The sequence below is a fragment of the Chlorocebus sabaeus genome, chromosome 22 (assembly GCF_047675955.1).
Source record: "Chlorocebus sabaeus isolate Y175 chromosome 22, mChlSab1.0.hap1, whole genome shotgun sequence".
Taxonomy (NCBI): Eukaryota; Metazoa; Chordata; class Mammalia; order Primates; family Cercopithecidae; genus Chlorocebus; species Chlorocebus sabaeus.
In genome coordinates this window covers 62,026,024-62,038,348 of record NC_132925.1, presented here as the reverse complement: position 1 = coordinate 62,038,348, position 12,325 = coordinate 62,026,024, and the positions used below count along the sequence as shown (strand labels likewise).

Below are 12,325 nucleotides of genomic sequence, written 5' to 3'. Positions count from 1 at the left end.
ATAGAGCACAAGTTAGATTCGGCAGACTACGCTTTTCATTATCTTGCACTGCTATAACTTGAAGGTTCTCACAGCTTCTTGCCAGTTTGTTTTCCCTGTCACTTGGCTCAGAATGGCCTTCCTCCCTCTTATTTATCCTTTAAGAATCAGTTCAAACTGGTAGCCCCTTTGAGGAGCTTTCTTGAAACTCCTGCCCTACCCTACCTCCCAGCTCAGTTCAATGATAATCTTTTGCTTCCTTAGCATCTTGTTCTTAATAGACTTACTATACACGTTGCACCAAATTATAATTACTGGCTTATTAGCACCTCTCGCCAAGTAAACTGTGAGCTCCTTGAGGACAAGACCCATGCCTCCCTAACCTCTGCATACCCAACTAGCACTGTCTCTGCCACATGGTAAACACAATTACTTTTTTGTGTGAGCTGAATTAGTACTGTTTGGATACCAGCAACATTTTAATTCAGCAGAGTGTCCAGAATAGACAAATACATGACCAGGCCCTGCATGTAGATTCTTGGAAACCAGGACTCTTAAGGGAAAACTGATTCATGCTTTTGTTTTCAGCACTTTGTGCTGAGGTCTTCGGTATGACTGTTAGTATGAAAATTGTTTGAAGGGTTGAGGGAAGTTTTGTTCTGTGCAAGAATGTGGAAAAAAAAATACCTTGTACAATTCTTAGTTATTCATCTCCTCCTGGCTCAGTGAGAGAAAGCAACGAAGTCCTGTTTTATTGTATGGCTTCCTTCTTAGGATTTACGAGTCTCACTCTTGGGCAGGATCTCAAAATGAGTGCTGACTACACTACCTTTGCTACAGCCACCGTTGGATAAGCCAGAGAGAGCTCAAAGCTGCAGGGGAGATCTGTTGCCACCATAACTCCTGGCTCATCCTGCAGCTTTCTTTCTGGCTCTGACAGAAAAATTGAAATTATGAAACTTTGTATCCTGCACCACAGTCCCACATGAAATTCATGAATCTTCAGCTGCCTTCAGAAAACCTGATGCTTTGGTTACCACTACCCACTGACAAATTACTGTCCACGACCCCATTATTTCTGATTAGCGAAGGTGAACCTTACCTACCTGAATATAAATAAATGCCAGTAGGATTCTTGAAATTCTTCATTCTTAAAAACCTACAGCCCTTAATAGAACATGCACTGTAAATAGTATCATATCATGAACTAAATCTTTATCATGTAATTGGATACATTTCCTAAGCTAATTTTAATTGCTTCAAGAAACCGCTTAACATTGTAGATCAATCCTGAGGTACGAGATGACATTTCTCTCACAAAATTAATTATTAATACCCTGATCATTTGCTTAAGACATTAATAGTTTTCATTGATCAGCACATCCTGTTTATCTAAAATGGCCTAATCACCATGCATGTCAGAAGAGTATCTGAACATACCCAATTAGAGATACTGCCGGCTTTCTGCCATGTCAGCAGAGCAGAAGTTAAGAGTCCTTTTTGTCTTCACAATATATTAAGTCCAGCTTTATCAGAAACTAAGCTATTTAAGGGCACAAAAGAAAGGCAAGTTCTCTAATGATAGTTGTTCATTTTCTGTTAGCTCCCTGGTAAACATACAGGCTCTGCAGTGATCACATGCTTTAAATTAATGCTAAGAACCCATTATCAAGTAGCTTGTGTTGGCCCATGTTTTCATGTAAGCCTGTGTTTGCTCACAGTGTTTTTCTTATAAGTGGGAGTAAGATGAGAAACTCCAGGTTACTTTCAACTTGAAAATACTGGGGATCCCACAGTGATATATCAAAACATCACATTGTATACCATAACTATATACAATTATTATTTGTCAATTTAAAAATAATATAAATGTAATATATTTTTAAATGAAAGCTAAAATAACAAATTGAGACCACAGTAATATCTGGCAATGTAGGGTGCTGTAGAGTTTTCAAAGAAGTTTCATTTACTTAACCAGGCGGTTTCCCTTTAAACAAGATTCAGAGAGAAGCCGGATGGGGTGGTCTACCCAGGACCACATAATGAGTTCCTGCCAGAGTTGTAAATAGAATGCAGGTCTCCCGGTTCCCTAGATTTCTGGTTTATTTGATTAACTGATGAGTTGGTAGCACCCTGCTCATCTTTCAGATCCCAAGGGAAGCTCACTTCCTTTATGAAGATTCCCAAACAAAAAATTTCCTCCTTCCTTGATAACGGGATATCATATTGCAATTATATGAAATTGTGGGTAACAGCCCCTACTGGATAAAGAGACTGTAGAGAATAGAGATGGTGTCTTGTTCCTCTTGATGTGCCCAGTGCTTCTCCTTGCATCTGGCAAGCAGAAGATGCTTCATATATACATTCACACATGGCGGACTGGCAGGATGGGTGGGAGAAGGGGTGAGTAAAAGAGAGGAACCACAGTTGAGAGTTCTGTTTTACTAACTTCATGTTGCAATCCTTCAGCACCAGAGGGAAATTTGACTTTACTTGAATCATGCAATGTTAATTTTTTTTTTTTTTTTCTCTTGAGACAGGGTCTCCCTCTGTTGTCCAGGCTGGAATGCAGTGGAGTGATTATGGCTCACTGCAGCCTTGAACTCCTGGGTTGAAGCAATCCTCCTGTCTTAGCCTCCTAAGTAGCAGGGACTATAGGCATGCATCACCATGCCAGACTGATTTTTAAAAGTTTTCTGTAAAGGTGCGAGTCTCGCTATGTTGCCCAGGCTGTCTTGAACTCCTGGCCTCAAGTGATCCTCCCATCTTGGCCTTCCAAAATTCTGGGATTACAGGTGTGAACTACTGCACCTGGCCTTAGAAAGTATTTTAAACTAATTTTCAATACTTCAAACTTAGGAGATTTTCAAAATACAGTAATAATTTCAACTTTTCTTTGAAAAGTTGTAGATGCCCCTGCAACCCTGAATCTGTTACCCATCTGCTTGAGCTGAGGGTCACCTGTTCCCTTAAGCAAGGACATGCCTCCATTCCCCAGAATAACAGTGTCTGCCCACAGCTTCACTCAGTTACTTAAATTTGTAGCTTTTGGTAAAGGTAATGAGTAGCCTCTCTTTACTGCAGAATTCTCCTAATTCAGTATTCTTGGCTAACAGAAGTATTCGTGTTCCTAATCATGTTCTGGATATATCCAAATGAACCTAGTAGGCTGCTACTGATAGCTGGTTGGATTTCTCTCATTAGGCACTGGAGCTGCATATTTCTGTGGCATGTTAGAAGTGAAACATGGGGAAAAGGGGAAAAAAATGTTTGAGTTAATGGGGTAGTCACAATTTTCCCACACAATATAACGCCATTGGAAAAACTGGGAATTTCTACCTGAGGTCCACCAGTGTTAAGCCTATCTTGTTCTGTGGCAGTTCTGTATTTGCATGTTTTTTTACTAATTGGAAAATAAATAAGAACAAGGTCTGGACACAGAGGGACCTTGCAAAGCATAGTGCATTCCCCTGCCTTCAGGTTGGTTCATGCCTAATCAGAAACTGTTCTTGTCTTCACTCAGAAACCGCAGGGACTCCTCAGCTCCAATTCCTACCCAATTATTATTTGCAAGAAAAGAATAGGAGACTTATTTGCTTCATATTCATAATTTAACATGTTCCTTTCTTTTCCTCCAATGGTACTTTCCCACAAGTGAGTTTTATTGATATTCGAGTAAAGATAAACTCGCAGAGACCACAAAGAGAAATATTCCCAAATCTCATTGTAATGTCTCTTCTTTCCCACAGATTAAAGGTTATACAAAACTTAAAAGAAGCAGCAATTCTATTCACTTGTTATTGGACTTGAAACTCCCTTTGACCTCGGAAACTGAAGATGAGGTTACCATGGGAACTGCTGATACTGCAATCATTCATGTTGTGCCTTGCAGGTAGAGTGTCATTTTAAAACTTTTTAATTTAGAAATGCCACTGTATTTCACACTAATTCAAAAGTGGGCCTTCACTTTAGATGGCAATGATTAAATCGCAAGAGTGTATGCTACTATGACTAGCATTTGCTGATACTGTTGAATATACCTTCCTGATGGTCTTTTAGTGACTGTTTTCATGCTGTTGTATCCAGAGATACACACTGATGTTTCACCTGTATATCTGGTCGTTTTAGAGTCGTTTGAGCCATTATTTAGTTTGAAAGTCGTTATTTTTGCTCATCCCAGTGCCTAATTGCACAGAGATATTGGGCAATAAAACCGATAATATAGTCTGGAGTATTGCCTACTTTCATTTCAGTGGATGGACATGTATCTGGATAGCTCTTTCAGTGTCTTTGTTGATATCACTCCATCTTCTGATAGTGACTCTCTTTTTCATTTCAATGTACTACCGTTTAGTAGGAACTAGAAAGCAAAACATAGGAGGATTTTACCATATACTCATAGCCACCTACTAGAAAAGGGATTTGAAGAGTTCAAATATGGCTGGGCACGGTGGCTCACACCATTAATCCCAGCACATTGGGAGGCTGAGGTAGGTGGATCACCCAAGGTCAGGAGTTCAAGACCAGCCTGAGCAACAGTTCGAGACCAGCCTGGGTAGCATGGTGAAACCTCATCTCTACTAAAAATACAAAATTAGCTGATGCAGTGGCACATGCCTGTAATCCCAGCTACTTGGGGAGCTGAGGCAAGAGAATTGTTTTGAACCCACAAGGCAGAGGTTACAGTGAGCCGAGATCATGCCATAGGCACACTCCAGCCTGGGCAACAGAGTAAGGCTCGGTCTCAAAAAACAAAACAAAAAAAGACAACAAAAGAAAGAAAGAAAACTTCACACATACTATGTATTGCTTTCTCCATTTTCTGGAAGATGTGAGTCTAACAGTTGACATACATAATTCAAGTGCTGATGCATCAGAAGTCCAGCATGCGCCGGGAATTGGTTTCCAGCTTGGGCTGCTGTGTATCATTCCAGGCCCCTTTGAAATGAGTCTGCTTGACTTGTTTTGTTATTCAGAGTGTCAAGTCCAAGAGGGACACCTGAATATATTTGCATTTTTACTACATGAAGCAAAAATGACTTTTGGATCACAATTACTTTGATTTATGCATTCACTCAAATAACATTACTGAGTACCTTGTAACAAGCCAGCCCTGTACTGGGATCTGGGAATATAATCCTGATCAAAACAGACATGCTACTGCTTTCTTAGAGCTGTATTAACTGAGTCCTGTAACTTCTGACAACTTGTTATAGTAGATTATTTGCAATTGTTATAAAATCAAAAATAATAATGGTAGTACTAACATGTATGGATCACTTATTCTATGCTAGGCACTACGCTAAGCACTTGGTGTCCTTTATCCCATTTCTTTCTCCTGTGACCCTTAAGAAGTAAGCATTTATCATTTATTTTACTGTATTAACTATGAATATTAATATTATTACTGAACCATCAAGAAGTTAAGAAACTCACCCAAATTCACAAAGCCAGTAAGTGGTGGAGCTGAGATTTAAACTCAAGCAGACTATAGTCTTGCCTGTTCATAGTGTACAGTCTTTTAGTTGTCTTGCGGATTTGGCAAGTTTATGGTTGCAGATTTAGTTTTGAGATTTTTGTTTTCATTCTTCCTATGTTTTTCTAAATGAAAACCGTCATTTGCGTATACGTCTTTGAATAGTCTACCTTCGTGTTTCAAACTTCTTGCCTTAGTTGAGTTCACATCTTCCCCACTGCATGATTGTGAACATCTTGGCATCCCTCTTAGTGATATTATTTATCTCCCTCATCTGGTCAGAACCTTCATTTTCCTCCCAGCAGTATGCCCAGGCTCTAATACCTCAGTTGTTTTTCCCTGGGACCTTGACCCTCCTAAGGGATTTGACTGACACTTTCAAGTTTTAACTTCTCGTAATGACTCTGGTATAAATGTACTCTTTAAGCCATAAAGCAGTGAATTGATTTCTCGTATTTGGCTACAGCAAAATGTTTATTTAACCCAATGTGCTAAGTAAATATTAAGATATGAAAGGGTTGAAAATCAAGGAAGCCACTATTCTCTTCAGTATTGTTTTGAAAAACTTGGGGGAATTCTCATCTAAGGTGTGTGTGTAACTGTATCTTTTTTATTCACTTAGCTTTTTATAGAGAATCAGTGTATTGATTGTTTTTGTGAGACTTTTTTGTGACCTGTTTTACATTGCATTAATATTCCCTTACCATATGCCTTCTTCAGTGTAGGTAAAGTCAAGCTTTAATTAATGTTTTTGTTTTCTTGCTATTTGTCTTGATTTCATTAATTTACATAGCACTCCACTCTCTGAATTTTGATTGTTTAAACTGCTTTAGGAAAGGCATGGTGGCTCATGCCTGTAACCCCAGCACTTTGGGAGGCCAAGGCAGGCAGATCACCTGAGGTGGGAAGTTAGAGACCAGTCTGACCAACATGAAGAAACCCCATCTCTACTAAAAATATAAAATTAGCTGGGCGTGGTGGTGCATGCCTGTAATCCCAGCTATTAAAACGCTAAGGCAGGAGAATCACTTGAACCCAGGAGGCAGATGTTGCAGTGAGCTGAGATCGTGTCACTGCGCTCCAGCCTGGGCAACAAGAGTGAAACTCCATCTCACCAAAAACAAAAAACAAAAACAAAAACAAAACAAAAAACTGCTCATTTTTTTCCTTTTGTGTATCAGCCATAACTTTTCTGTACATCTTTAGTCTGAGGTTTCTTGGTGAGTTTTTGGCAAGGAATATATTTACACCTGTTATATTTACCATAGTTAATGTATCTCACATGTGCTTTTTTTGATCTTTTTTCCCCTAAGTAAGACAGGATCCAAATATATAAGCAAGCTAATCTTGCAAGGGATGCATCTGATAAGATTTGTTAATTATTTGGGGGCATTTATTAGTACTTTATGGTACAATGCGAATGTTCTTTTTTACCAAATGACTCAGTGTCTGGCAATAATTTTCAAATAAAACAAAACTATTGATGCCAGTATTCTAAAAATTCAGTCACTATGAAGATTGGTCTCATTATTATTCTTAAACAATTTAAACTCAAGATCATAAAACCCTACTACCCCAAAAAGCAAAGAAGCTAACAAATGAGTAAAATGTTCTTACAGAAGTAAAAGTGTTCAGTGCAACAGGGAATGCTAGTGACTGTGGAAAACTAGAAAAACACTTGCCCCACTAAAATATTTATTTGTGCCCGGCTGTAATCCTTTGTGACAGGTGTCCCAGTTTTTTTTTTTTTTTTTTTTTCTTAAGCTATAATCTCCTAATTCTCTAGGATTTCCATAACGTTAATGAATAAAATTTAAATTAGTTTTAAAAGTAAAAATAAAGGGCCTGTATAAAGCAAACCAAAATAGTCTGCAGGCTAGATGCAGTTCCTAGTCCACCACTTTGTGAGACTTTATTTCAAATGTTTGCTTTACAATAAGCTATTGTATGTTTTAAAATAGGTAGAAGAGCATAATTCTAATATTTCTATCATAAAGAAAAATATTTGAGGTTTTTTCAAATATTTCAAAAAAAATATTGAGGATATCCCAATTATACTGATTTGATCTTTTCAAATTATATGAATATGTTAAATTATCATATGTATCTCAAAAATATGTACATCTATTATAAAAAATAAAAAATAATTAAAAAAAATAAGGCCAGGCATAGTGGCTCACGCCTGTAATCCCAGCACTTTGGGAGGCCAAAGTGGGCAGACTACTTGAGGCCAGCAGTTCAAGACCAGTTTGGCCGGGGGCGGAGCAAGATGGCCGAATAGGAACAGCTCCAGTCTCCAACTCCCAGCGCGAGCGACACAGAAGACCGGCGATTTCTGCATTTTCAACTGAGGTACTGGGTTCATCTCACTGGGGAGTGCCAGACGATCGGTGCTGGTCAGCTGCTGCAGCCCGACCAGCGAGAGCTGAAGCAGGGCTAGGCATTGCCTCACCTGGAAAGCGCAAGGGGGAAGGGAATCCCTTTTCCTAGCCAGGGGAACTGAGACACACAACACCTGGAAAATCGGGTAACTCCCACCCCAAAACTGCGCTTTAAGCAAACAGGCACACCAGGAGATCATATCCCACACCTGGCCGGGAGTGTCCCACACCCACGGAGCCTCCCTCATTGCTAGCACAGCAGTCTGTGATCTACCGGCAAGGCAGCATCGAGGCTGGGGGAGGGGCGCCCGCCATTGCTGAGGCTTAAGTAGGTAAACAAAGCTGCTGGGAAGCTCGAACTGGGTGGAGCTCACAGCAGCTCAAGGAAACCTGCCTGTCTCTGTAGACTCCACCTCTGGGGACAGGGCACAGTAAACAATAACAAACGCAGCAGCTCTGCAGACGCAAACGACTCTGTCTGACAGCTTTGAAGAGAGCAGTGGATCTCCCAACACGGAGGTTGAGATCTGAGAAGGGACAGACTCCCTGCTCAAGTGGGTCCCTGACCCCTGAGTAGCCTAACTGGGAGACATCCCCCACTAGGGGCAGTCTGACACACCACACCTCACAGGGTGGAGTACACCCCTGAGAGGAAGCTTCCAAAGCAAGAATCAGACAGGTACACTCACTGTTCAGAAATATTCTATCTTCTGCAGCCTCTGCTGCTGATACCCAGGCAAACAGGGTCTGGAGTGGACCTCAAGCAATCTCCTACAGCTACAACCTACAGCTGAGGATCCTGACTGTTAGAAGGAAAGCTATCAAACAGGAAGGACACCTACACCAAAACCCCATCAGTACATCACCATCATCAAAGACCAGAGGCAGATAAAACCACAAAGATGGGGGAAAAGCAGGGCAGAAAAGCTGGAAATTCAAAAAATAAGAGCGCATCTCCCCCGGCAAAGGAGCGCAGCTCATCGCCAGCAACGGATCAAAGCTGGACGGAGAATGGCTTCGACGAGATGAGAGAAGAAGGCTTCAGTCCATCAAATTTCTCAGAGCTAAAGGAGGAATTACGTACCCAGCGCAAAGAAACTAAAAATCTTGAAAAAAAAGTGGAAGAATTGATGGCTAGAGTAATTAATGCAGAGAAGCTCACAAACGAAATGAAAGAGACGAAAACCATGGCACGAGAAATACGTGACAAATGCACAAGCTTCAGTAACCGTCTCGATCAACTGGAAGAAAGAATGTCAGCGATGGAGGATCAAATGAATGAAATGAAGCGAGAAGAGAAACCAAAAGAAAAAAGAAGAAAAAGAAATGAACAAGGCCTGCAAGAAGTATGGGATTATGTAAAAAGACCAAATCTACGTCTGATTGGGGTGCCTGAAAGTGAGGGGGAAAATGGAACCAAGTTGGAAAACACTCTTCAGGATATCATCCAGGAGAACTTCCCCAACCTAGTAGGGCAGGCCAACATTCAAATCCAGGAAATACAGAGAACGCCACAAAGATACTCCTCGAGAAGAGCAACTCCAAGACACATAATTGTCAGATTCACCAAAGTTGAAATGAAGGAAAAAATCTTAAGGGCAGCCAGAGAGAAAGGTCGGGTTACCCACAAAGGGAAGCCCATCAGACTAACAGCAGATCTATCGGCAGAAACTCTTCAAGCCAGAAGAGAGTGGGGGCCAATATTCAACATTCTTAAAGAAAAGAATTTTAAACCCAGAATTTTATATCCAGCCAAACTAAGTTTCATAAGTGAAGGAGAAATAAAATCCTTTACAGATAAGCAAATGCTTAGAGATTTTGTCACCACTAGGCCTGCCTTACAAGAGACCCTGAAGGAAGCACTAAACATGGAAAGGAACAACCGGTACCAGCCATTGCAAAAACATGCCAAAATGTAAAGACCATCAAGGCTAGGAAGAAACTGCATCAACTAACGAGCAAAATAACCAGTTAATATCATAATGGCAGGATCAAGATCACACATAACAATCTTAACCTTAAATGTAAATGGACTAAATGCTCCAATTAAAAGACACAGACTGGCAAACTGGATAAAGAGTCAAGACCCATCAGTCTGCTGTATTCAGGAGACCCATCTCACACGCAGAGACATACATAGGCTCAAAATAAAGGGATGGAGGAAGATTTACCAAGCAAATGGAGAACACAAAAAAGCGGGGGTTGCAATACTAGTCTCTGATAAAACAGACTTTAAACCATCAAAGATCAAAAGAGACAAAGAAGGCCATTACATAATGGTAAAGGGATCAATTCAACAGGAAGAGCTAACTATCCTAAATATATATGCACCCAATACAGGAGCACCCAGATTCATAAAGCAAGTCCTTAGAGACTTACAAAGAGACTTAGACTCCCATACAATAATAATGGGAGACTTCAACACTCCACTGTCAACATTAGACAGATCAACGAGACAGAAAGTTAACAAGGATATCCAGGAATTGAACTCATCTCTGCAGCAAGCAGACCTAATAGACATCTATAGAACTCTCCACCCCAAATCAACAGAATATACATTCTTCTCAGCACCACATCGTACTTACTCCAAAATTGACCATGTAATCGGAAGTAAAGCACTCCTCAGCAAATGTACAAGAACAGAAATTATAACAAACTGTCTCTCAGACCACAGTGCAATCAAATTAGAACTCAGGACTAAGAAACTCCATCAAAACCGCTCAACTACATGGAAACTGAACAACCTGCTCCTGAATGACTACTGGGTACATAACGAAATGAAGGCAGAAATAAAGATGTTCTTTGAAACCAATGAGAACAAAGATACAACATACCAGAATCTCTGGGACACATTTAAAGCAGTGTGTAGAGGGAAATGTATAGCACTAAATGCCCACAAGAGAAAGCAGGAAAGATCTAAAATTGACACTCTAACATCGCAATTAAAAGAACTAGAGAAGCAAGAGCAAACACATTCGAAAGCTAGCAGAAGGCAAGAAATAACTAAGATCAGAGCAGAACTGAAGGAGATAGAGACACAAAAAACCCTCCAAAAAATCAATGAATCCAGGAGTTGGTTTTTTGAAAAGATCAACAAAATTGACAGACCACTAGCAAGACTAATAAAGAAGAAAAGAGAGAAGAATCAAATCGACGCAATTAAAAATGATAAAGGGGATATCACCACCGACCCCACAGAAATACAAACTACCATCAGAGAATACTATAAACACCTCTACGCAAATAAACTGGAAAATCTAGAAGAAATGGATAATTTCCTGGACACTTACACTCTTCCAAGACTAAACCAGGAAGAAGTTGAATCCCTGAATAGACCAATAGTAGGCTCTGAAATTGAGGCAATAATTAATAGCCTACCAACCAAAAAAAGTCCAGGACCAGATGGATTCACAGCTGAATTCTACCAGAGGTACAAGGAGGAGCTGGTACCATTCCTTCTGAAACTATTCCAATCAATAGAAAAAGAGGGAATCCTCCCTAACTCATTTTATGAGGCCAACATCATCCTGATACCAAAGCCTGGCAGAGACACAACAAAAAAAGAGAATTTTAGACCAATATCCCTGATGAACATCGATGCAAAAATCCTCAATAAAATACTGGCAAACCGGATTCAGCAGCACATCAAAAAGCTTATCCACCATGATCAAGTGGGTTTCATCCCTGGGATGCAAGGCTGGTTCAACATTCGCAAATCAATAAACATAATCCAGCATATAAACAGAACCAAAGACAAGAACCACATCATTATCTCAATAGATGCAGAAAAGGCTTTTGACAAAATTCAACAGCCCTTCATGCTAAAAACGCTCAATAAATTTGGTATTGATGGAACGTACCTCAAAATCATAAGAGCTATTTATGACAAACCCACAGCCAATATCATACTGAATGGGCAAAAACTGGAAAAATTCCCTTTGAAAACTGGCACAAGACAGGGATGCCCTCTCTCACCACTCCTATTCAACATAGTGTTGGAAGTTCTGGCTAGGGCAATCAGGCAAGAGAAAGAAATCAAGGGGATTCAGTTAGGAAAAGAAGAAGTCAAATTGTCCCTGTTTGCAGACGACATGATTGTATATTTAGAAAACCCCATTGTCTCAGCCCAAAATCTCCTTAAGCTGATAAGCAACTTCAGCAAAGTCTCAGGATACAAAATTAATGTGCAAAAATCACAAGCATTCTTATACACCAGTGACAGTCAAACAGAGAGCCAAATCAGGAATGAACTTCCATTCACAATTGCTTCAAAGAGAATAAAATACCTAGGAATCCAACTTACAAGGGATGTAAAGGACCTCTTCAAGGACAACTACAAACCACTGCTCAGTGAAATCAAAGAGGACACAAACAAATGGAAGAACATACCATGCTCATGGATAGGAAGAATCAATATCGTGAAAATGGCCATACTGCCCAAGGTAATTTATAGATTCAATGCCATCCCCATCAAGCTACCAATGAGCTT

The 12,325-nt window shown here is 40.1% G+C and overlaps 1 protein-coding gene across 14 annotated transcripts in view; it reads left to right on the top strand.

The window, feature by feature from the left end:
- The window catches only part of CNTN4 (contactin 4), a 976,967-nt gene that overhangs the window by 477,622 nt on the left and 487,020 nt on the right, over positions 1-12,325 (top strand). For all 14 annotated transcript variants that reach the window (XM_073009922.1, XM_007985035.3, XM_073009921.1 and 11 more), the window contains one exon: positions 3,729-3,871. In XM_073009922.1, coding sequence (XP_072866023.1) covers positions 3,817-3,871 — 55 coding nt within the window. In that variant the 5' untranslated portion in view covers positions 3,729-3,816. The remainder of the gene's footprint in view (positions 1-3,728; positions 3,872-12,325) is intronic.